Here is a 27003-nt window from a genome sequence, read left to right on the forward strand (position 1 = left end):
CATTTTCATGTGTAAATAATGGCATATAATGCCAATAAAACCTGTCAGGCTCTTCTGATGAAATGATATGTCTGAATTGTCCAGTTAAAAAAAAGAAATATTAGGGGGGAAAAAAAGATTAGTGAAAATTTGTCTGGAAACTAAGATTTTTTTTTTAAATCTTGGCCAAACCTTTCTTATTTTAATGCTGCTCCCGCCAGCTATGGTGCACTAGAACTAGTGAGCGTAAGCAGGCACTTTGCAGAAGATGTAAAAGAGGAAAGGGGAACCACTCCACAGCTCTGAAGCGTGAGGGTGTTTGAAGTTCAAACCTGGGTTTGTATCCAAGTGTAGGGCTAGCCCTCTTCCCAGGAGCTGAGCCCTGAACTTCAGGGTGTTTTGAATCTGGATCCAGAGTTTGCAGCTTGAGCCCAGCTTTACTACACTGAGAAAATGTCTCTCTCAAAGGAGCCTTCAGTCTTCGGATTTGATCCTGCAAGCCCTCCACACAGGGAACTTCCATACACTCAGCATACTGAGGCCTTGATCCAAAGCCCATGGAGGTCAATGGAAAGACCCTAATTGACTTAGAATCATAAAATCATAGAAGATTAGGTTCAGAAGAGACCTCAGGAGGTCATCTAGTCCAATCCCCTGCTCAAAGCAGGACCAATTCCCAACTAAATCATCCCAGCCAGGGCTTTGTCAAGCTGGGCCTTAAAAACCAATATGGATGGAGATTCCACCACCTCCCTAGGTAACCCATTCCAGGGCTTCACCACCCTCCTAGTGAAATAGCGTTTCCTAATATCCAACCTAGACCTCCCCCACTGCAACTTCAGACCATTGCTCCTTGTTCTGTCATCTGCCACCACTGAGAACAGCCGAGCTCCATCCTCTTTGGAACCCCCCTCAGGTAGTTGAAGGCTGCTATCAAATCCCCCCTCACTCTTCTCTTCTGCAGACTAAATAACCCCAGTTCCCGCAGCCTCTTCTCATAAGTCATGTGCCCCAGCCCCCTGATCATTTTTGTTGCCCTCCGCTGGACTCTCCAATTTGTCCACATCCTTTCTGTAGTGGGGGGCCCAAAACTGGATGCAATACTCCAGATGTGAGTGAGCTTTGGATCAGGCCTAAGAGTTGGAAGGGAAGATGTGGACTGGAAGGAGGGATCTGGAAGTAAGAGGTGTAGTTGTGAGAGATGAAGGGGAACAAAGCTAAGAGTAAACAAAAGAAACATGTGTGAGTAGGGAGATTTATAGGAGGAGAGCAGAGATAATGGAAGGACAGAGTCAGGCGGAGCTAAGGACAAGGAGTCTGAACTGAACAAGAAAAAAGGGGAAGTCAGTGAAGCGATCTGAGGAAGAGGAGGACGACGTGATCACAGCAAGGGGAGAGGAAGATGTAGTTATAAAAATGTCCCTTGTTAATCTGCATTTTCAAGTCCCTTTGACTAAAATGCACCATCCATCCCTTTAAAATTGTATAAGTCCCTATTCAGATGGAGGAATCTTTTTTCTTCTCAGCATCATCAAGTATCCACCACAAAAACTAACCACTGCCAGCAGATTACTGCCACGCTAGGGTCTCACCCTGCCACCCAACACCATCGCTTCCGAGCGCCTTCCATGTAACAGCAACAGCAGTGTGCCCTGTGGAGTTGCTGGCAACTCCTTTTTTGGGGTGTAAACCCTGCGCAGTCTCAGGGCTTTGCTTCTGAGTTTTAAGGTTTTATCAAATAATTTTTTTTAAGCTTGATTTTGTTCAAAGTTTTGGGTGGGTTTTTTTTTGGTTGGCTGGTGTTTATCGGGTAGAAGGGGAGTTAGCACTGCGTGTGTGTTATTCTAATGGTGGAAAGGCTTTTTCTAAGAGGAAGGTTATTCTAGGGTCTACACAAATAAAGCAGCGTGCTCCATCTGCTCTAATAGCAGATGCAAACTGCTTTACAGCAGAGCCTGTAAGAGTGACAAGTATCTGCTCCCCAGCTATTCACCACTAGTGGAATTGAAATGTCCTAGTCCACTTAGAATAACAAGCGTGCTTTGGTTAATGTGGACATTTCTGCGAATGTTAAACATTTGCTGAGAGAACGTAATTACGTCTCCCTCAAACAGTAGAAGGCACAAACCTTTCTATGCCGCCTCACGTTGTACTGTACATCTTGTCCTCCCCTCTGCAGCTGGCATTCATCCAAGGATGCGTAATTAGAAGGGCCAGCTGACACAACAAGAGCAAACAATACAGCCTACATAGATACACATCAGCCGTCACAGCCAGGCTCCCGGCATCAGCGAGCGAAGCCGTTAAACAAAGCCGCCAGCTCGGGAAGTCACTGTTATGGATGTACGAGTAAAAGGCTTATCAACAACGGGAACCTGTCCAAGCAAGTGGGGCTCAAGCAACTCACGCCCTGATGGGAAAGTCAGAGTTGCTGTTCTGGTTATCCACCTCCTGAAGATGTGCCACTGATCTAACTACAGAAGGGCAACTGCCCTCTGAAATGTGCACAGAGCTCCTACGGAGGTCCACAGGGATGTTTCGGTGTATTTTTCAGCCCAGTACCAGCTACTATGGCTTGGTCTTGGCACAGAATGGATCCCATTCCATTCTATGGTAACAAAAGAAAAGACACCCGATGTTAAAAGGCAATATGTTTAGGAGCTGTTAAAGGTTAAGAGTTATTAGCCTTTGGAACTCACTGCTGCAGGAGGTCAGGATAAATACTGCTGTACAGCACCTAGCTCAATGGGGGCCCAATCCCTGGCTGCAGCCTCTAGGTAACAAGAACAACAAGACAGGTGGATATTTAAGGCCTAATCACGAAGATGCTGAGCACTCATCTGTCAGCCACAAGATGGTCCATTATTTTAATGCAAACCATCGCCCTATGCCTCAAAGGGTAGACAGTAAAAGAGAGAGATTGCAGGTACAGGTAGGTGTGCACAGGTGCACGCGTCAGCAGCAGACAGGACAGCGAGAGGCCACAGGGACGGAAGACGTTAGGACTGGAATTAATGGTGGCTGACTGCTAGCCTCCTCTGTGCCCAGAGCAGACCCTGTGTCTACGTTAATTGTTGCCAATGCTACCGCACTACAGAACATTTTGGATGGCAGCCTGACATGCCAGGCTGCCTTATCCTTCTCTGCTGGATTCCTGCGATTGGGATAGCGTGTGGAGAAATCTCTCTGGCACAGGTCAGAACAGCGGACTAATAAATAATATAGCAGATTGATTTATTTAGCTTATTTTTGCTAAAGAAAGGTCGGCAAATGTTTGGAATCCTCCTTCCCTTTGGGTTTACAAACAACAGATGAGCCAGCTGTGACCCTGATGTGAAAACAAACACCACACACATTGGGTTTTTCCCCCCACCCCATCCCTTGCTTTTCAGACAGATAGGCAAATATTGTTTGGAAATGTCTCATGAAAGATCCACTCATAAGATCCTGCAGTGCGTGACGCACAATTGATACCAAAATGTCAACTTTTGAGCCACAAAAGCTACCTGTCACTTCCACAAACAAGGAGGACAAAGCAGACTAAAAGACTCACCCAAACTTTGAGATCAGCTGAAGTCAAACGACAACATTTTAAACTTCATCATCAGCTGCTCAGCTGCCTCCACCACCTCTCCCTTTAAGAGGGATCAGGACTGCTGGGTGTCAGAGCCCCACTACCCCCAGCAACTTGCAGTTTGATCTTAACCATGTCGCCAAGCCTCAGTTTCCCCATCCCCGGTGCAGGCCACACAAAAGAGTTGTTTGCAGTGTAGCTGTATCTGCGTCAGTCCCAGCATATTATCGAGACAAGGTGGGTGAGGGAATCTCTTTTACTGGGCCAACTTCTGTTGATGGGAGAGACGAGCTTTTGAGCTTACCTAGAGTTCTTTAGGACCGGGAAAGGCACTCAGAGTCCGTAAGAAGAGCTCTGTGTAAGCTCGAAAGCTTGCCTCTTTCACCAACAGCAGCTGGTTGAATAAAAGGAACTACCTCACCCACCTTGTCTCTCACAGAGAAAAGTTGTGAGGCGTCATCAATCACGGCTGTAAAACACGCTGAGGTCACTGGACGGGAAGGCACTGAAGCAGCACAAATGATCGTCGTCATGGTGTCAATGACAGTAATGCCACGCACATCTGAGACTGCAAGCGTGTCTGTAAAAGTGCAGGTACACAATGACACACAGCCACAGTGCTGTGGGCACCACACACAACACAGCTTCGCACGATGGGTGCCCGTATGGCTACCAGTTTGTTCTCTTTCAACTTCAATTGCTGGATTCACTTTCACACTCATTTCTGTTCTGTTCCCTGGTTTATATGCCCTGCTAGCTTTCCCACGCTGCTGGCTATTTTGGCAGTGTGACTATATGACACCTGTTGAATTCCTGCCTGCATCCAACATTCAAGCAACAATCACACAGGTATGAGGAAAGCCACACTCCTTTGCTTATTAGTCCCACATTCCTGCTGTCCATATGCGAGTCAGTGCTATGGCTTGAACAGCATTTTGAGTAGTAGTGGTGCTGGCAGAGATGGGACTATATGAAACCCTCCCTTTTAAATTCCCATCTAGAAAGAAGGTTCATCCGGAATATTTTTTTAGACTATGCTACCATACCACTGTGCTGAGCACAACAGTCAGAACACTTTGCTTTATGATCTTATAGAAAAGCATCAGTTCTAAGACCTGTCTACTGCTCAGTCGTAGTGGCAGCTAGCGACCTTTGTCTAACTACAACCAGGGTATAAGAAGCTGAAAAACCTCTCTCACATTCGGTCTACACTGGGCGGGGGGGGGGGGTATCGATCTAAGATACGCAACTACAGCTACGTGAATAGCGTAGCTGAAGTTGAAGTATCTTAGATCGACTTACCTCGGGTCCTCACGGCGCGGGATCGACGTCCGCGGCTCCCCGTGTCGACTCCGCTACCGCCGCTTGCTCCGGTGGAGTTCCGGAGTCGACGGGAGCGCATTCGGGGATCGATATATCCCGTCTAGATGAGACGCAATATATCGATCCCCGAAAAATCGATCGCTACCCGCCGGTACGGCAGGTAGTCTGGACGTAGCCTCAGAGGGGACACAGACAGAGTAGTCCTGCAGGGAGAGTCCAAGAAGAGCAGGCTTGGGAGGAAAGCTCACATTGCAAGCTCTTTGGGGCAGGAGCGCTGTCTGTACTGCCCCTGGCACCATGGGGTGCTTGTCAAGGACTGGGTCTCCTAGGTGCTACAATAACATAAATAATCATAATAAATAATAATGCTGAAATGTATGTTCTGTCGCTGTTTGAATTTCCAGTAAAACTCTACTTCAGGAGAGGGGTAAGGTTTAACTATATCTTGGGTGTGCGTATACTTTAACAACAAAGGGGGAACTCTGTTGAAAATTACTGCAGCACGATCCTCGGGAGTTGACCTTCAACATAAAAATTGAGGCCAGCGCACACAGGTCTACATTCTCCTCAAATGCGAGTGTAAATCAGATTTCTGCTCCACTGAAGTGAATGGTAAACCACCACAAGTGAGATCAGAACCAGGCCCATTGTGCTAACACTCTAGACAGGCTGAGGAGTTATCACGGTATATGATGTTTGTGACCTACTGCATTTCCTGTCTGTGGTTTCAGAGATGTATCCGTGTTAGTCTGTATCAGCAAAAAGAATGAGGAGTCCTTGTGGCACCTTAGAGACTAACACATTTATTTGAGCATAAGCTTTTGTGGGCTGATGAAGTGCATCTGATGCAGTGGGTGTAGTCCACAAAAGCTTATGCTCAGATACATTTGTTAGTCTCTAACGTGCCACAAGGACTCCTCATTGTTTTTGTCTGTGGTTTGAGAACCTCAGATAAGCACTATGTAAGGGCCAAGAATTATTGGGCCAGATCCTCAGCTGTTAATAAATCAGCACAGCTGCACTAAAGTCAATAGAGCAATGTTGATTTACACCACACGATGATCTGGTCCATTACACTTTGCACATTATGGTATCCTGCCTATTACAACTCTCTGCACCCGAGTGATAAATCCATGCGCTCTGGATTGCATTCGCCAATAGATGATCACACTGTATATGTCTTGTAAACCACTCCATTCATAGTCTCTCATCTGCTCAGACTTCTAACTCCACTGGGGGCTCCTGCATGTTTTTGTTACTGGGTTCTCTCCTGAGTTTGCTCTCATCAATTCCCAGCAGCTGGTGTTACTGGAGGGTGGGCAGCCAGACTCCAGCTGCAAGGCAGCCACTTTCATGAACTAGCTTATTTTAGAAACTCCTAAAACTAAACTGGGCAGAATGTGGCCCACCAAACGGCAGACTATCAAACCCAAACTTCACTCCAAAGTGGGCTGGTCGAACATTGAACCAACAACATGCATCCTGTTTCCCATGTCCTACCGCTCCTTGCATCTCTGCTCATAGTAATACACACTGATGCTTCAGTAATTCCGGGAAAAGCTCAGGATGTTTAGTAACCATCCAAGCTCCAACCGGCCTTTTCCTCCTACTTATGAATGAAACATTCTTTTTAAAACACCTACCCAAAAAAAGACGCCCATCATTCTGCCAGGCATCCTTGTGCGTTAAATACCAGGATGCACTCAGCAATTCTCAGATTGCGTGCACCATTGGCTGGAGTAGCCTCTTACGTGCAGGAATGCTGCATATTCCCCAAGTGTTTATCTAACACTCCCCGAACACTAGTCTACACATTTTGTCTATGTGGATTGATTCATTCAGTAATTCTCTACCTTTATCGGTCACCAGGACGCTTCCCAAAGAACCTTTCAGGCATCCAACCTACACCTCTTCTCAGCCCTGCTTGGTACTCACAAGTAGAGGTGCATGGACCATAATTTGAGAAGGACAAAGGACTGATCAGAAGAGACAATGTGGTTTAAGTAACGTCTTAGTCTGATACGACCTGTGCTACTTACTTGCTCTGTGATCTTGGAGAAATCACTCTAAAAACAGGGATAACGCTACTTGTCTTTTGGGGTGTTTGGAGGGTTTTAGTTAATTGTTCACAAAGAGCTCTGAAGATTTAAAATGCTAAAAAAAATTAGCTACTGTAATGATTGTCAGCCCAGCTTTTAAGAACGGTCTCTCATTTTTCCAAGCTCCAATACAAGGACATGAAAAAAATCTCTATTGCAAATACTCACATGCCCTATGAAGGGCTCTGCATCACTTCAGTCCCCACTAGTCTAGGAAATAACAATTATACTTCAAATTTACAAATGTTGAAAGTGCCCTGAATACAATCGAGTCTTAGAACACCCCTGCTGTGAGGCAAATATTCTACTTGCTTTAAGAAACATCAAACCAACTTTCCTAAAGCCACAGAACAAGTAATTTGCAAAGTCAGGAATAGTACCTCGAGTCCTGATGCCAAGTCTCATATTTGCACCTATTAGTAAATACTACTCTTTTAAAACCTGCAGGGCATGCGTGGTGCTACAGCACCAGTGGCATTGCCAATTATCAGCATTACCAACATATTCATCTTCCTTAGATGTTTCCTTTGACCATAAAATGTGCCAGGAATTGCATGAGGCCTCTTATTCCATTTTCTAGTGTGAGCGACTGTCTAAAAGTTGTTGACAACTAAAAGTTTACCAAGCGCTTTATTTTTAGAACGGAGCTCCGACTTTACAGTGTCTGGACTTGTAACTACCCATTCCTCCAACATTAAGCTGAACGACCACATGAGAAAAGTGCTACAATGATAATATTTCCAGGGCACACTGAGTCACTGTCCGATGTCTAAAACGGGAACTCAATAATTCCTGAGAAGCTGTCATCACAGTTGGAGGCAAGGTTTGCTGGTTCTCGTCTTGTGCAGGAAAAACGCAGGTTTCTACTTTAAAACACATCCCTCTGCACTGAACACCCTCTCTAAGCTCTGTAGTCTATAAACAAGTAAGTCCTATGCTTTCAACTCCTTGGCCTTGTCTCATACGTAAAACAATTACATAATACTAGCAAAACAGTAAGAAGAGTGGCATGGGGCCACCATGACAGCTGCATCAGCAATGCCTAGACACATGAGATAATATACGTTGCAATTTGCTTTGACCTGGTGGTGGAAGATACCCCTTTGCCTAAGAAGACAGAGTAGATTAGAGCAAGACTTTCACCTCTGTTACCTGTATGGGTGGCTCCTGGGTGGCCTATGTGAAATCATCTGGTGATACCAGGCTTACAACACAGCCCACCATCACAGGTATTACCAGACTGGATCACAACCCCATCTAGTCCAGGATTCTCTGCCAGGCCAATAGCAGATGCTTCAGTGGAAAGTGATAAGAAACCCTCTCGTGTACAATAATGGAATAACCTGACCACAAGGGACATTTCTTCCTAACTCCCATCAGCCACCGAAGCATGGGGGTTTACACCAATTCTACATTTGTATTCTATTTTATGTAAATAATGGGAGTCCCTAATCCATAACATAGTGGGAGACCCTAATCCATAAAAATCCCTATCTCTGTTTTGAATCCTACTAATCTCTTGGCCGCACTGATATCCTGTGTCACTGAGTTCCACACAGGTCAAATCACAACTTAAAACGGATACGCTTGCCAGAAGTCCCAGAAAAAAGGTCAAGGACTGAGAGACAGACTGAATAATCTCTCATCCCTTGAGGTGTTCCCCCTCTGGCTAGAATGCAGGGGGCAGCATGGGAAATCTTACCCTACCATTGCCTTTTTTGTGGCTGATCAGTGGACTTAATTCTCCATGGCTGTCAATCCAGCCCTTTCTTTACAGTGGCTAAGTGGAGCACTGGAAAGCGTTCTGCTATGTCAGCGAGAGACCCCAAGTTGTAATCTGTTGCAGACAAAGTAAATGTTCATGCCCCTTTCGCCAGTGCTAGTTGTACTTTATAAACAAATAAAAGAACCTGCCGACATGATGACCGTTGCTTTTTTGGTTTGCTACGTTTTTCCCCTTTAAATTGATGCTGTCTTGATAAAAAAACAAAGCTGTTTTTAAATGCTGCTTTCAAATATGCATTTGTATGCACTCACCATCTTTTAACTAACAAACAAGGGGGAAAAAAAGTTAATTCTGCTAGCAGCCTGCTGTGATATAAATAAAAATAATAGGTACATTCACAGATTTTGAACTTTTTACAGCCACTGCTGCAAAAAGCAATTTTAATTTATAACCACAGAGTCTTGCAAAACATATAACGAAGACATAATAAAATGGAATGTTTATCCTGTGGCTCCCATTAGACCTCTTCCGTTCAATGGTTGTAACTAATTACTTGTTTTTCCGCTTTTGTATTGGGAGCCTTATTACCGGGCTGCACGGAGCATACCATATTTTATTTCCCTAGCAATACTTGCACCTCTCTCTCTGAAGCCTGCAATTAGATGTTAATGAAATAATATTAAAACAATGCATAATCTGGTTTTGGGGGGAGGGGAAGCCAACAACAAACCAACCTGGTTTGTCTAAAATGATATGGAATACAAAAGATTCATGTTCACTCCAGTGAATGCGTCCTTTCGACTAACCATTTCTATCTGACAACCTTTTTATTTTCTGCCAACGGAACACATTGTACTTTTGAGATAATTGACTGTGGAATATAGTGCTGTTTATTCAAAAGCAGGTCACACAGAACTGAGTTGTTCGTCATTTTTATCCTTTTACCTTTCTTATCTTCAGACAGTGTAAATTCATGATGAGCTTTTTATTTTTTTAAACCAGACATGCAGTTTTAATTGCTGTTCTGTATTTAATTGCCATAAGGTGACCCGATGCTAAGAAGGTGAAAAAAAGTGGTGGGGGACTTTAGAGGCAAAATCTTTTGAGAGCTGGATTCAGGTTTGAAAACTGTATTGCGATGTATTCACTGGTGAGTGATTGGACTGGGAAAGGGAAAACACAAGCGCACACATTCTTGATGCCTGCATGGAAGTTTGCATTGTTTAAAGGGGCAGGTTTGCCTCACAAGGAATTATCTGAAGCTTTTGTGAACCTAACTACTAGAAAGCAGCCGCCACCACTTGCTCAGTGATATGGGGATTCGGCTGTACGGGTATGATGGAATTAGCTGGTGGTGTACTCTCAGCCCAGATCCTAAACCAATAACTCAATCTTGTTCCCATTCAACTCAATGGAAGAGACAGGAAAGAATGTCTTTGTGCTTTAAGGTACCCAACTAGGAGTCTGCAGAACTGGGATAGATTCCTGTCTCTGCTAACGATTGACCCTGTGAGCTTCGACAAGCCATGTAAATGTCTCAGTACCCCCAACTGAAAAACAGCGATAAAGAATACTTTTTTTCCCTCACAGGATAAATGAACCACGGAGAACTTGATTGCTATGGTGCCACAGTCTGGACTATAAAACAAATAAACAGCATAGCTCTTGTTGATTTCAGTGGGATCAAGATTTGGCCCTAAGTGGTCAAGTGTTCACAGCATGAAAGCTGCCTTAGAACTGACATCCCTTGGCTGGCCAAGGAGCGAATGGGACGTGAAGAATTGTTCCTCTAGGAGATTGAGACACTTTGACAAGGCATTGTAGGGAAGCAAGCTCTGCTGCTCCCCAGGTTGCATTTGTCTTGGGGAGGATTTCAGAGTTGTCAACCCCACACTAGATTAAAACAGTGGTAAAACCCTGGCCTTCAGGCACTGGCCCTGGGTGAAGAATATCATTTGTCTGAATGACGCTTTATGTGGAGAAGGGCAGAGGAAATCAGGTGAGGACCCAGATTAGGTTTAATGTAGTTTTGGGAGGTTCAGAAGGAAGCAAAGTCAAGGGTTTGGATTGAACAGCTGCAAGACTGGATGTGTTTCTAAGCAATATACCTGGGTTTATGGGTTCTGAGTCTGGGGGATGTGAACAGGTGTCACGACCCTGCCCATTCCATATTGCTAAATGGGAGAGGAACCGCAGCTAGATGGGAATGGGTTCCCAGGGTAGGTGGGGAGAGTCCCAATATGGAACACAGAGCCTCTTGTGGAGAATGTTGAGAACCACTGCTCTACTTCAAACACAAGGTGCTCAGCGAGATGCAGGACTTAATTCCATGGTCAGGCTAGATGATCACAGCAATCCATTGTGAAATTAAACCAATGAATCTTTCAAGGTATTCTCATGAGATTCTGGAGATAGAGGCAGAAATGTAACAAGATTTCTGCCTTCCTCAAGGGTATGAATCTTGCAAAATGAGTTCTTCTCTTGAGATTTCTGGAATTGAAAAATAAAGCCCCTTTGGGTTAAAGGTTCTAACCTAGTACCCAAATCCATCAGTGGCACTGCCTTGCAGGACTTCCTTTGCTATCTTATCCATGTATCCAGTGAAACCACGAAGTTTTCCAGTCCTGGTACAACAACTTCTCCTCTTTAATTCACTTAACATGTGACCAACTGTCACAAAGCAGGGGGGGAATCTAAGATTCGGGTGGCAGTAAAGTTTGGGAATAAGTAGGAATGAAAGATGAGGAGGTAATGGGAGCAAGATGATATACTAACCTACGTGCCAATTCCAACAGGAACATTTATTTATATTGGTGCTTCCCTAAATCCTCCCTGCAGTTTCAATTGGATACAGTGTTCATCTGCACTTCCTCTCCTAAACCGCTGTGTAGTGCCGCTGTCTGCTGTTAAAACAGCTGCTGTGTTGTACCTCGGGTGCGGTTCAATTTCACTGATCCCAACCTATCATTTTAAGCTGCTATCAGTCTGTGTTACAAAACCTGACTAATCTTTCAGGATGAAAGATATTATATAAATGCAAGATATAAAGAATAAGAAGTCATCATGTGTCTGATCTGGTAACAAACCAAGTAATGGAAAATGGTCGGTAATGGTAACTTATGGGGCCAGTGTTCCTTCAAGGGAATCAGGCCCTAACTGGCCCGTGAAGACCCTGCAAAATACACCTGGAGCAAGTGGGTGCTCCAGGTAGTGGCATGTTAGCCAGTTAGCAAGGGAACAGCTAAGTTCTAAGTAGGCAGCTGCCCAGATAGGGAGCAACACCTGATCTACAGGCTAGGAGAAACCAACAGGCAGCAGTGTAGGCTCCTGGGACTTCGAGTACCCTGCAAGGGGTCTGGACTTTATGACTTGGCTGGAGGACTGCTCCACAGTGCAGACAGCAAGAGGCAGATGGCCAGCAGGAGGCACCAGGAACGAAGAACCCTTGCAGCATTGCATCCCAAACCAGGGGGCGCTACGGGTGTTGAATACGCCACCTTACACGTACACTGATCAGCTAACATTATAACAACTCTGCTTTTCTGCTTATGTTTTATGTAGCTCACTTCAGACAGAACATTTCAGTCTGGTCTGTTTTAAGGACCCATGTAAAACTGAGTCAGTGCCCTATTAGTTTGGATAGAGAGGAGTACAAATAGTTCGGTTACAAGCCACAATTTATCTGATATTTTTCAGGCAGACAGAATAAACCATGTCTGGAACAAAGCAGAAAATGTGATTGGAAAGTTTAGAGCTCTTAAATTAATTCCCTAGACAAAAAGTCAAGACACCATATTCATAATATCACATTATATAACTTGCTCTGGAGCCAGACAGCTACTAGGTAAAATAATATGGGTTATAAAACAAAATATTATTGCAAAACAGTTTTACAACTTTATAATTTACTATTTTCATTTCAGAAAAAAATTGTCAGTATAATTGCAGATGCCGTTTGCCTTGGAGGGGTTCTTTTAGCTGGTGATGGGATTTTTTTTTTATAAGGATGCTATTTCATTTAATATACTGATTTGCATGATAGTTAACTGGAAGTAAATCTCCATGGGAAACAGCATTACGTGGGAACTTAAGTGAATTTAATATAGAACGTTTATGCTCAGTAAATAAAAATATAACCTCTGGATTCTTCCATATATTAAACATACCAATAGGGAGCTACTTTCTACTCTGTGTAGCTGCATTTATAGCTTACATAGGACAAAGTTGCAAGGTCTTATGTGGCTGAATCTTGGAGGACAGATTCATCTGATAGTTTTTCCCTTGAGGATTCCATGTATGGTGCGTGAATCTCAGGGTCCAATCCTACAATCACAACTACTGAGTGTAGTGTGCCATGAACACTTAAGCGCTAGGCTCAGAAGTGGCTGCAGGACTGGACCCACTGTTCACTATTCATCCAGGGACACAATCACCCAGCTTTATAGCCTAATAACTCAAACCAGAACCAATGAGAACCATGTAACAATAAAATATAAGAACATAGGAACGGCCAGACTGGGTCAGACCAAAGGTCCATCCAGCCCAGCGTCCTGTCTTCTGACAGTGGCCAGTGCCAGAGGGAATGAACAGAACAGGTAATCAACAAGTGATCCATCCTGTCACCCATTTCCAGCTTCTGGCAAACAGAGGCTAGGGACACTATCCCTGCCCATCCTGGCTAATAGCCATTGATGGACCTTATCATCCATGAATGTATCTAGTTCTTTTTTGAACCCTGTTATAGTCTTGGCCTTCACAACATCCTCTGGCAAGGAGTTCCACAGGTTGACTCGGCGTTGTGTGAAGAAATACTTCCTTTTGTTTTAAACCAGCTGCCTATTAATTTCATTTGGTGACCCTTAGTTCTTGTGTTATAACATTGAACTTCTATAGCACCCTTATTCCAAGCATCACAAATGTTACCCAACATATCAACAGCACCTGAGAATCAAAGAAATGCAGGGCTGGGAGGGATCTCAAGAGGTCAAGTCCACCGTCTTGCGCTGAGACAGGACCAAGTAAACCTAGATAATCTCCGACAGGTATTTGTCCAATTTGTTTCTAAAACCTCCAATGATGGGGATTCTGCAACCTCCCTTGGAAGCCTGTCCCAGACCTTAACTACCCTGAGAGTTAGAAACTTTTCCCTAATGTCTAACTTCAATCTCCCTTGCGGCAGAGTAAGCCCATTACTTCTTGTCCTACCGTCAGTGCCTACTACTAATCACAGTCCTCTTTAGAACTGCCCTTAACATATTTGAAGACTTAGCAGGTCCCCGCCCCAGCCTTCTTTCCTCAGGACTAAACTTGCCCAGTTTTTTTTTTTTTAAACATTTCCTCATAGGTCAGATTTCCTAAACCTTTGATCGTTTTTATCGCTCTCCTCTGGACACTCTGCAATTCAGCCACATTTTTCCTAAAGCGTGGTGCCCAGCTGAGGCCTTGAAAATGCCAAGTAGAGCATCTTACATATGACGCTCCTGTTAATGCACCCAGAATGATATCGGTCTTTTTCCGAACTGCATCCCATCGTTGGCTCATATTCAATTTATGATCCACTCTAACCCTCAGATCCTTTTCAGCAGAACTACCGCCCAGGACTGACTCCTGTGGGACCTTGCTAGCTACGCCCTCCCAGCTTGGCATTGATAACTACACTGAGTATGCGCTTTCAACCCGTTGGGTGCTCACCTTATAATAATTTCATTTAGACCTGTCATAGGTCTCACCCTCACTTAGAGCTGTTGGGTTCCAATATGGGGACCTGCATGAAATTTATCTCTAAACTAAAATCCTAGTTTAGATCTAGTAAAAGCTGCCACCACCCAATCAGGAACGTGGATTGGGACACAGTCCTTCCCCAAAATCCTTGGGGATCCCAAGAGCCCCAAATCCATGGAGTTCTTACACCCAGGAGAAATAAACCATTTCCCCGTTTCCTCCCCCCTCCCTTTTCCTAGGAGAGACACCGGGATCTAACTACAGAGGGATACCTCCCTCCTCCTCTTTCCCTGAGAATCCACCCAAGGAAAGACCAACCAAGTCCTTAATAGAAAATAAGTTATTAAAGAATAAAAAAGAAAGTCACTGTCTCCGTAACCAAGATGGAACAATATACAGGGTCTAAACTTATCAATCTCTGGAGAGAATTCCCCCTCCCTTCTTTCTCAGTAAAAGCAATCACAGTACAGACTTAAAGAAATTCTATAGCAAAACACAGAATTGCAAATACAGAAATAAAAGTATAAGAATACTAGTTCCTTGCTAATACTCACTAGCTTGAATAGAAGAATTTATTGCAGAAACCTGGGAGGACTTGATTAAGATGTCTGGACTCTCTTAATTCCCAAGAGAGACTCTCTAAAAAACAAAGAACAGGAAAAAAAACTTCCCTCCACCGGGATTTGAAATTATCTTGTCCCTCATTGGTCCTCTGGTCAGGTGTCCACAGGTACTGCTTGTTAACCCTTTACAGGTAGACAAAGACCTTAACCCTTAACTAACTGTTTATGACAAGACCACATTTCCCTAGTTTGCTTATGAGAATGTCAAGAACGACTGTGTCAAAAGCCTAACTACAATCAAGATGCATCACATCTACTGCTTCCCCCCTCCACTAGGCCAGTAACCCTGTCAAAAAGGAAATTAGGTTGGTTTGGAATGATTTGTTCTTGACAAATCAATGCTGGCTGTTCCTTCTAACTCCAGTACCCTCTAGGTGCTTACACATGGATTGTTTAATACTTTGTTCTAGTATACTGCCAGGTATCAAAGTTAGGCTGACTGGGCTACAATATCCCAGGCCCTCTTTGTTCCCCTTTTAAGACTGTGGTATGTTTGCCCTTCTCCAGTCCTTTGGGACCTCAGCCGGCCTGTATGAGTTCTCAAAGAGAATTGCTAACGTTTCTGAGATTGCTTCAGGTAACTCCTGATGTATCCTAGGATGAAATTCATCAGGCCCTGCCGACTCGAACACATCTAACTTATCCAAATATTCTTTAACCTGTTCTTTCCCTATTTTGGCTGGCGTTCCTTTCCTCCTGTTGTTAATATTAATTGTGTTGAGTATCTGGTCACCATTAAACCTTTACTGAAGACTGAAGCAAAGTAAGAATTAAACACCTCAGCCCTCTTAATGTCATCAGTTATTAGCTCTCCTTCCCCACTAAGTAGCGGACCTACACTTTTCCTTCATCTTGCTTCTAATGTACATAAAGAACCTCTTCTTCATGTCTTTACGTCCCTGTAGGTGTAATTCATTCTGTGCCGTAGTGTATGTCTACACTTTTGAGACTATACCGGCATAGCTATGCCAGCAGAGCCCTATAGTGTAGACATAGTCTATGCTGACAGAAGGGTTTTTTATGTCGGTACAGGCTCTCCAGACAGCATTAGCTATGACAGAATCACCAAATTGTGACTGTCGTGAGGTACAAACCCTGGGACACATCACAAACCACTGCCCCATTCTGGGTTACAGGGTGGGCACAAGAGGGATCCATCTAGCAACCCCAGGAGCATTAGAATGGCTTTTAATCTCAAAATTCAATTATAATCCCAGCCCATTGCTTTTCAAACGCCATGTGAAAGAAGAAGATAGCTGTGCCTACACTGGGGGTTATGATGGCGTAGCTATGTCATTTAGAGGTGTGTGGTTTTTTGTTTGTTTAGTTTAACAACCCTGACCAATATACCTATGACAACAGAAGTTTCACGTGTAGGCCAGGCCTTATCCCGTCTGACTTTGTGCTAGTCTTTCGTAATTCTCCTTAGCAATTCATCCATGTTCCGCTTTTTGTAGGATTCCTTTTTGATTTTCAGGTAATTAAAAAGCTCCTGATGGAGCTATATTGGCCTTTTCATAGTCTTCCTACCTTTCCTTCACATTGGGATCGTTTGCAGTTGTGCCTTTAATATTGTCTCGGAGAAGCTGCCAGCTCTCCTGAACTCCTTTATCCCTTAGATTTTCTGCTCGTGGGCTCTTAACTACCATCCTCTGAGTTGTCTACTTCTGCAAAGTCCGTTGTCCTTATTCTGCTGCTCTGACTCCTTCTTTTCCTTAGGATTGTGAGATCTATTATTTCATGATCGCTTTCACCTAAATTGCCTTCCACCTGCAGATTCGTGACCAATCCCTCCCTGTTGATCAGAATCAAGCCTAAAATGGCTGTCCCCCTGGTTAATTCCTCCATCTGCTGAAACAAAAAGTTGTCCCCACAACATTCCAAGAAGTTACTGGAAATTTTGTGTTTTGCTGTATTACTTTTTCCAACAGATGTCTGGTTAGCTAAAGTCCTTCATTTATACCAGTCTCATGTTTGGATATTTCTGTTATTTGTTCTAGAAATGCCTCATCTACCTCCTCTCCCTGATTTGGTGGTCTATAGCAGACCCTTTCCATGACATCATCCCTATTTCCCCCCTTGATCTTTACCCAGAGACTTTCAGCTGGTCTGCCTCTCAGCTCCCTCTGGACCTCAGAACAAATGTATATATTCTTGATATATAATGCAACACCTCTGTCCTTTTTTCTCTGCCTGTCCTTCCTGAACAAGCTATATGCCTGTATACCAATATTCCAGTCATGAGATTTATCCCATCAAATCTCAGTGATGCCAGTTAAGTCATAATATACTGATACTTCCAGGTCTTCCCGTTTTTGCCCACATACTACTCCTTGCAGTTGTGTAGAGACACCGCAGATGAGTATTACAATCCCAAATTTACAGAGGAGGAAACCGAGGCAGCTGCCCAAAGCTATGCCCTGAGGCAGTAGCAGGTCTGGAACTACAGAACAGGAGTCGTGAGGACTATACAACCTTACACAAAGACAATCGATGCTGAGTACAGTATGTAGGCTAAGACAATAGAACCCGTAACTAGCAGACTGCAACACCAACATAATTCACTTCCCAATTGTATCTCAAAATGCACGCAGTATATTTAAAGGCTGTTTGGTTATCATGGGTTAAACATGGTCAAATCAGAGCCCTTAAATAACGTCAAGGTTGCCCCTAGTTGTATCATGTATGGAGGCATTGTCTTCAGATTATTTTAAGAAGGAGGAAGAAAGAACATCCAGGTATTATGTCAAAAGCCTCTTGCGCAATTATTCCTCTCGTGCTGCTAATCTACTGTGACAGTCTAAAGACTTCCACCGCAAAAGCCATGCTCTAAAGCTGTACATTTAAGTTGCTTTCTTTTGTAGCTCACAAGTCTTTGCTGACCTCACCTGCTCCCATAACCACACACACTGTTACCTTTCACATCAACTAACTGAGCTGGTCATACAATTAACAACTCATTTTTTTTTTACTATTTCAGGAATGCAATTCCTAAATGACTATTGCGAAGCATTCCTCTGCCCTCAGCCACTTCCTGTTTGTGAACGAAACTGAAGTTTCTAAGTCTCAAAGGAAAGGAAAGTTTATGCTGTGAGAGGAGATCTAAAAAGGCGTTAGGGTGCCGTACAGTTCACATTGGATTCCTAGAGATAAGGATGAACGTGGAAAAGTATAAATACTTTTTTATAACACTTTGCACTTCTGAAAGAGCCTTTTCATCTGAGAGTCTTGAATGGCATTACGAAGATTACTTTGCAAGAGCTCACAACAGCCCAGAGAGGGAAGTATTACATATCCCCCGTTGCAGACTGGTAAACTGAGGTGCACAAAGGAAACTTGTCCAAGGTCACAGAGCAGCGCTGAGAATAGAACCCAAGAGGCCTGATTCCAATCCCCTTGTCTCAGTTCTAGATACACTGCCTCCTTCTTTCTCCTCTTTCATTTTAACACACTTAGGGTCAAATTCACCCAGGGCCTGTGCTGGAGTCCAAAGCTCAGGCGTTGACCTATGGCCTCTCTGTGGTGAAAAAGACCTCAATGGAGGGGGTCATGGTAGAGTGAGACAAAGGTGGCTTGAGGGTGGCTGTCCACCTTCTCTGCAGTGTGGAGGACCAGGCTGTTACAGGGAAGCACATGTCCCTATGCCACCAGGAGGGAATCTGGCCCACTGATTTTATTAATCAGCAGAGAATGAAACATCTTAGTCAGAGGATTAACAGTAAGAGCATGAGTCTCCGTTAAAACGTAACTGCCGGGTGTACCTACTTTATGGTCTATGAGAGATGGCAGACAGTATCTTTCCACCATAAAAAAAAAAAAAATCACACCCATACAAGTGGAGTGCATCAATCGTAGCTTTGGACATTGGCGAGCAAGTGTCTCTGAGCTGAAGATAAAACATCCAAGTGAATGCCTTCGCTGCAGATTTTCAGTCAGCTGGACACCCTGGCTCAAGCAGCGGCTTGGGAAGAGTGAGAGGCAAAATAAATAAAACTGCATTATCTAGGGACCATTTTGGTCACTGGAAGCTTCATGAGACCATTATTACTGCTGATTCCAGAGGGAGATACAGAAATGCCTACTGTGGCACACTGCAACAAGGCAAATTGGTTTATGCCTGTTCTCTTCAAAGTGGTCACCATTAAAATCTTGCTAAGAGGGTTAGATAATTTGTTAGCTTTACCTCATTGCTTGCAGCATTCTCAATATTTACCATAGGGTATACCTAGAACACTGTAAATGCTGAGATGGTGTCTAAGGCAACTGACATGTTTTCATGCTGTTGAGATCCAGATTTTGTGTAGACTAGGTGTGTTCTGTCCTTTAGCAGCAAGATCATATAGAAGATGAGACCCTACTACTGCTTTCAGATATGGGAGTTCCTCCTTCAGCTAAAATAGCACTGTGGTCATGGTGCTGCAGATGCTAGGTTCTAGCCCCATCAACAACATGTGTGGAGTGGAAGATTGGTTGGGGGAAGAGGAGGGAGCTTACAAAAGATCTGGGGTTCAGGTCTGATACTGAATCGAGGCTAAAATTCAACTTTGAGTTAGATGGCACCAAAATCTCATGTGGTGTTCTTGAAAGATTCCCTTTCTCAATGGCAGAGATCTCATGAAATCAATTGTTTCATCATGAGATTTCCACCACACTGGACCAAAAACTCACTAGGTTTCATCTGCATTCACATTGGATACGGAAAACACACTGATCTTGTTTGGGATCCAACCTGCTATCAAAGCATCAGGACAGATCCAGATATGGGGAGCTAGAACCCCCATTCCCACTGGACCTCAAAATTAAAAAGGAGTTTGGAATTCAAGGCCTCTACGTTAGTGGCAATTTTGTTTCCCACCGCAATCTGGTTTAGTTGGATTCATGGTAACTACGACCATCAGGACTTTGCAGGAGAAAGGATACAAACAATAATGCCACTGAAATTTATAAAAACTCTCTAAAGTCCCTGTTCTGTACAAGATGTGGTGTTTACACAATGTGTGCTGGTGAGGTGTGGTGCAAGGCATCAGCATGGCATAGGAAAAGCAGCTTTGCTTTCCAATGGCAATGGCATGAGTGCATTACACAGATTGTTCCAAACGAATACCGAGAAAATGATTCTACCAGCCCTGGCCAGCTGATGAGGGTTACAAACATGCCACACTTCTACAGAACACCTTGAGAAATGCCAGAAAGAACTATTAAAAAAATTACATCAGTACTATTTTTGTTGTTTTTCCCTTTGCCTAACAGGCAGACTCTCTTGGTTAGTCTGAGTTCAACTATACAGACACCCAGTGGAAGGGAAAAACCTATAAAAACATCCTAAAAACCAGTTTTCCACTTATAATGTCTCTGATTTAAAGCCTGATGTGAGCTAGGAACAACTGGCCCCCTCAGCCCTCCCCCTCTGGCCATTGGGAAGTCAGGAATCTGCCCTTGCCTGTTTCTAGCCCTGCAGTGGTGTCAAGATATCGGACTTCACATCTCCTGTATTAGCTTCATATAGAAGTCGATCGGGCTGTGGATAGAATGGATCCCTGCTGCACTCTATGGGTGAGGACTATAGTGATTGTGACTATGGTCTGAGTGGAATGACTGAAGCTCTGTTAACATGATCCCACTCAACTTTGCCACATCTCTAAGGTGGGATGGCAGGACTCCATGACTGACCATACTGAATGCCTCGCAGATGTCCAGCCATGTGAGTATGGACGTATGGTCCTTCCCTGTGACCCAGAAAAGAGCATTAATTCATCAACAGGTAGTGATCAATGGGCTTGATGCCTAGTTGGCAGCTGGTATTAAGCACAGTACCCCAGAGGTCTGTCCTGGGGACAGTTTTGTTCAACGTCTTCATTAATGAGCTGGATGATGGGATGAACTGCGCCCTCAGCAAGTTCACAGATGACACTAAGCTGGGGGGAGAGGTAGGGTCCAGAGTGACCTAGACAAATTGGAGGATTGGGCTAAATGAAATCTGATGAGGTTGAAGTAGGACAAGTGCAGAATCCTGCACTTAGGACAGAAGAATCTCATGCACTGCTACAGGCTGGGGACCGACTGGCTAAGCAGCAATTCTGCAGAAAAGGACCTAGGGGTTACAGTGGATGAGAAGCTGGATATGAGTCAGCAGTGGGCCCTTGTTGACAAGAAGGCTAACAGCATATTGGGCTGTATTAGTAGGAGCACTGGCAGCAGATCGAGGGAAGTGATTATTCTCCTCTATTCAACACTGGTGAGGCCACAACTGGAGTATTGCATCCAGTTTTGGGGCCTCCACTGCAGAAGGGATGTGGACAAATTAGAGAGAGTCCAGCAGAGGGCAACAAAAATGATTTGGGGGCTGGGGCACATGATTTATGAGGAGAGGCTGAGGGAACTGGGCTTATTTAGTCCAAAGAGGAGAAGAGTGAGGGGGGATTTGATAGCAGCCTTCAACTATCTGAAGGGGGGTTCCACAAAGGATGGAGCTCGGCTGTTCTCAGTGGTGGCAGATGACAGAACAAGGAGCAATGGTCTCAAGTTGCAGTGGGGGAGGTCTAAGTTGGATATTAGGCAAAACTGTTTCACGAGGAGGGTGGTAAAGCACTGGAATGGGTTCCCTAGGGCGGTGGTGGTATCTCCTTCCTTAGAGGTTTTTAAGGTCAGGCTTGAGAAAGCCCAGGCCGGAATGATTGAGTTGGGAATTGGTCCTGCTTTGACAGGGGGTTGGACTAGCTGACCTCCTGAGGTCCCTTCCAACCCTGATATTCTATGATCTTAATTCATGTCTTCCTGCCATCCCTCCTCTGCGTCCTCATTTGATGCTTGATCAGGAGGAATGCAAGGTACTGGCTGCACTAAGGTGGAGCTGGAGATAACTTTTGTTGAGGTAACTCTTGATGAGCTTTTCCATTAGCTTGCCTGTGTATGTAAGGTTAGATACTGGGCGGCACATGGAGAGGTTGGCTGTGTTGTCCAAAGGTGTCCTTAAGTACTGACTAGACTAGACAGTGCTTTAGGCAGGAGGTAGCTTTTCTTCTTGAAGGAAGTATTCGCAGTCTCAGTTAGTAGGAGCCAGGACTGACTTTCACTAGCCAAGAATAGCCTGGATCAGAGCCGCAGGGGTGGCGTGGTTTCCCTGCAGTGTTTCCAGGACTTACAGTTGTGTGAAGGAGCCAGATTTGGAAAGGCAAGGTGTAACATTACTGGGTCTGGGTCTGTTATAGGGTTCCTGGTGCCCTGAGAGGCTGTCTAGGTGGCAGAAGGTCTCTGAGAAACAGGCGGATAGGTCATCATAGCATGAGGTGATGGGCTATGGAATTGAGCGAAGGCATTATGGGTTAACAAGGAGATTAGTGGCCTGGAATAGTATGGTGTGGATGTCCGTTGGCGGCTACAGTGCCAAAGTGGTGGGATTTCTTTGTTTCTGATATGACCAAGGCTTAGGCTTCAAAGGATTCTCCGTGCTGGAGACTGTCTGCTACCGCTTGTGTTTTCCACTGCGGATAGTTTTGTGCCAAAATATCAGTGGGCTGTGGCTGATCAGTGGTCAGTGACTCATTATGGTCTTCAGTTCCACGACCTATGAGTGGGGTGGAGTTACCTACAGGGATGTTTTCGAATCTGATTCTACGTAGGAGGGGGCAGAATGCAGTGGGAAAAATGGAGGATCATGTGATAAATGGTATTTGTCACAAGGTTCCACATTTTAATCACATGGTTCTGCAACTGATCATATGGATATCCCCACGACATATGAAGCAGATTAGAGAGAGAGAGGCAGGAATTCCCTAGTGAAATATTAAGGTTTAAATGATGACAATGCTTCATCAGTTCATTTCCTAATTATGACTTGGGCATTAAAATTAACAGAATTGCTACAAAAGGCAATTCAACAAAACAATTCAACACAAACTTGGACTGATCCGACTCATTTGGCATTTTCACTTCCTAAGTGCAACTCATTGTTCTGCGTGGGCTTGAAGGAACAGTACAGTCTTGGGTTTTTTGTTTGTTCCCATACCAAGCTAGATTTGCTTTGGATCAACAGCAACTTCAACATAATTAGCAAGTGGCACATTGCCTGCTCCTGCTTCAGGCTGTCAGAGACAGAACCACCAGCCATGATCCTCTTCCCAGGCATGTTGCAAACCAAAAGCCGTTTTTCATAAAAAAACTGACACGTTTTGAATGAAAAATTTCAGTCAGTTCTAGTTCTAGGCCATGGTGTGCTGCTGAAATGAATACCATGCGCTTCTGGGTGTCGCTGGATTTGTTACCACACCCCTTTCATTTTGCATGTACATTACATTAAAAATCCACTAGTATTAATAACATTTAAAAATGATGTTATGCCCTCAGATCCTCTGGGTCATTCCCTTCAAAGGAGTAAGATTCTTACAGGTCTTATTCCATTTTATGAGACATAAATTAATGTCTGTTTCTTACCCTGGGTTAATACTCATTTTACTCAATTAAAGATCTCAATAAACAAACCTCAAACAAATGTATGAAGCGTAAACAAGCTAAGACCCCTCATGCATCTGGTAAACCAGCTACAGCGATTTCTCCAATGGATGTCATGGGCGTAACATTTTCAGCAACTTTTCCTTGATACGAAATCATTCCAAAAAGTTGGTTCATCGGAATAAGCCAGATTGCGAAAGGAGAGAGAGAAGATGCAGTCTAGTGAAACAATGCTGCTTTTCTGGCCAATGACAAAAGGGTCATTCCGAAGGGGTGGGTGTATTTACTGGACACTTCCTATTACCTTGGAAGATCTCCATCAATTCTACTCTGCTTCTTACTACTAAGTAATGCCCAGCTTCCTCTACGACTATTCAGGATAGTAGTTGTGCCCATGCTGAAACTGGATAGCAACGTGCCTTCAGCAGGCTACGAAGGAAATGAAATTCCCAAAGGGATTTATGTATCAATAAGTGGAAAGGATGTTTTGCAGAAGAAATGATGTTACATTATAAATATAAACTTAAGCTAAATTGGCTTGTCCCTTCCAGCTTTGTATTGCAAATACGGCAGCAAGATTCATGCTGTTCATGGTGAGACGCAATTTATGTTTCCACAGAGACACTGCGCTATGGTTCTTCTGTAGTGCTTGGGCCAGCTCCTTAGCTGATATAAACTGATGTCATCCCACCAATTTACACCACCGATGGATCTGGCCTAAGCAGTACAATACTTGTTAAAAAACATCAGCTCTACCTAATATCAGACATGTGACATATACAGCATCGCCTCCCCTCCTGTGCTCACAGCTCTGCGGAAGAAAAAAAGTTAATTAGTAAGGTTGCAACACAGTCTGCTGGCAAGGACTTTTATTTGTTGCTTTGTCTATCCTGACTTGAGAAACCCAGAGCTTCCCTGCTTTGAAGAGTTCCTGAATTCAGGAAACTGGAATGAAATCTGGCTACTAAAAAAGGCTGGGTGGACCGAACGAAGGCAAGGTCGATGGAAGGAGCTTTTTGTGTTTTGTTTTGTAACTATTTAGCATTTTTCTCTCAGCATTAAAAGGCTAGAGACGAGTTCTGCACTGAGGCAAATCAAGGTAGCCTGTGACAGCAATGCTTTCATTGGCACGGGATTTGAGCCCAGCTGTCTTCAGGCCTCGGCGAGCGCAAAGCAATGAACGCGCACAGGTATCGCTCCCGTTGTGGGGAGGTTAGAGCACTCGTGTTAATAACACACCGTCAAGATAAAATCCAAATGCACGGTTACAACAGAGGGTGGAATTTGGCTCCATGTACATGAATAACTATCTTTTACATACGGCAACAGCAGCTTAGATTTTACAAATTTACTTACTTTTCACTGCTGACGCTGTTTTCAAACACCTCACCAAGGCCTCAGTCCTGAACCTGGATCTGCACAGCCAGGCCCCTGTATCCACAGGAACAGCTTTTGAAGGAAATGGGGCTCTGCTTGTATAGACCTGGTTCTTGGATCAAGGCCTAAGCAGTGAAACCAGATGGGTGAGTTTAACTTTCTCTGTCTAGTCAGTTTCACATTAAGAGGCCTCTTCGAAGGGCTCGTTTGCTTTGACACTTGTTGGAACAGATGGGCAGCACACACGGAAGCTTTTCATGGTCGCCAAGCTTGGTGTAGGAAAACATTTGTGTGTGGTTTCAGGGGTAAGGATCTTTACGCAATGATGCACAGAATCGCTTAAATCACATTCAATGAACAACACTGTTTCCCCCCACCCCACCCCAATTTTAAGCACATGGACAGGAATAATTTCCCCCCGGTAACTGGAGAACAAAACAGACCCAACAGTGTACGTGACCCCAAGTCTTTGTCAGTAATCTCTTAATCAATCTTAGGAGAATCAAGTCTGAAAGATCAGGGCATCACGAAGCCACATAATTACATGTCCTATTAATTGGGATGATGAGTTTTAAAGTTTCAGAGCTTAACGTTCCTCTGCCCTGCAGGGTGAATTCTGTTGAATATCACTGCATTCCTGAAATGAGACACTGTCACCCCACAGGAAAGGTGGAATTTCTAAGACCCCGGCACTTGTATTTTCAAATCAGATGAAAGTTCCCATTTTTCTACCAGTCAGTTACAAAAAAAGCCAATCAGAGAAAACACCAGCCCTGGCTCTTTCTGTGCCCTCTGTAGCCCCCTCTTGACAGGACACAAAGATGTATTTGTCAATCCCATTAGCTCAATACGCCGTTCAATAACTAACAAGACTGGAAAACCACACGGCTTTTGCCATGGCCAAACCAAGCCTCAGAGCAGCTGTCTGTCTCTCTCTTACCTTTGGCTGCATGGGTGGTGGAGGAGGTGCCAACACCGGATCCGTAATGTAGGTCTTCTTTGTGCTGGGCGGTTGGTACGGCCCAGGTGGATTTTGGGCCATGGTGTTAGCTGTGGGATAGGCCGGCTCGGGCTTCCAGGTGTTTTGCGGCACATAGGATGGTTCTGAGCCATTTCTTCCGCCATATCCAGGGCCTGCAGGGTAGTAAAGATCTTGATACCTCCCCTGTGAAGGTGCATAGCCATAGCCAGGCTCCGAAGGACGTGCAGGCTGGGGAGCATACCCATAGTCAGGGCCACGAGGCTGAGATGGAACATACTGAGCTGGCCCCGGGGGCCGTGCTGGCAGAGGAGCGTAGGACTGGTTTGAACCCAGCCCGTACTGAACGGGCGGTGGGCCAGGTGGCTGGAAGTGAGGGCTTGGCTGGGCTGTTTTCACCTGTACGTTGAACGCCGGTCGGGTGGGAGTGGACGCGGTGATATAAGAAGCTGGAACTGGCTGTGGCTGAGGTTTTAGTGTACCAACAGGAGTAACTGGGACTGGGGCGGGCGGAGCAGCAGGTTGCACCGGTGCCTTGGCAGTAGACTTCTTGGTGGCAGTCAGAGGCGGCTGGTTGGGAATGATCATCCGCTTGTGCCCAGTAACCGGAGTAGATCCCGGGGGAGAAGTAACTGGGGAGCCGGTGGCGAACCCAGAGCCCTGTGGAACAATAAGAGGAGAAAAATCTTATCACCAGCAAGAAGGAAACATACAGCTGGTAAAACCAAGCAGCCAGGGTTAGATGGAAATAGGATTTTATAGCACCAGCTGCACAGCCACAGAAACTGCTAAGTAAAGCAGGAATGTACCTGGACTACACATTATAAAATGGTAATAGCAGAGCAGGGCAAAACCCGTACAACAGAACAGAACTGCCAAGCAGGATATTTCCACTTTTCTCTGGGATTTTGACTCTACAAAAAAACTGCCTTAAACAAAAGCAATTGCTGGAGAATAAGATGAGGGGAGCCAACGTGAATAGCTGTAAAGATTCCTGTAAAATAAGAGAGCTCTGAAATGGAGAGGACTCCGAAATGTGTTCACGAGATCCTGCCCATTGATAAGGCAGCTCCTTTTAATACACAGAAGGCAGTGCAAAGGGATGGATTAAAAGCAACTCCCAAGGAAGTGTTCCCAAAGCAATACACATTACC

General features: G+C 44.5%; 1 protein-coding gene across 15 annotated transcripts in view; it reads right to left on the reverse strand.

Moving 5' to 3' along the window:
- Nucleotides 1-27003, reverse strand: part of LOC120371563 (LIM domain containing preferred translocation partner in lipoma) — a 493573-nt gene that overhangs the window by 116567 nt on the left and 350003 nt on the right. For all 15 annotated transcript variants that reach the window (XR_005584438.1, XM_039487445.1, XM_039487443.1 and 12 more), the window contains one exon: nucleotides 25811-26509. Coding sequence is in view for 14 of the 15 variants with exons in the window: in XM_039487445.1 (XP_039343379.1) it covers nucleotides 25811-26509 (699 nt within the window). In the remaining variant the exon portion in view is untranslated. The remainder of the gene's footprint in view (nucleotides 1-25810; nucleotides 26510-27003) is intronic.

Source organism: Mauremys reevesii, linkage group 9 (genome assembly GCF_016161935.1).
Source record: "Mauremys reevesii isolate NIE-2019 linkage group 9, ASM1616193v1, whole genome shotgun sequence".
In the NCBI taxonomy this organism is placed as follows: Eukaryota; Metazoa; Chordata; order Testudines; family Geoemydidae; genus Mauremys; species Mauremys reevesii.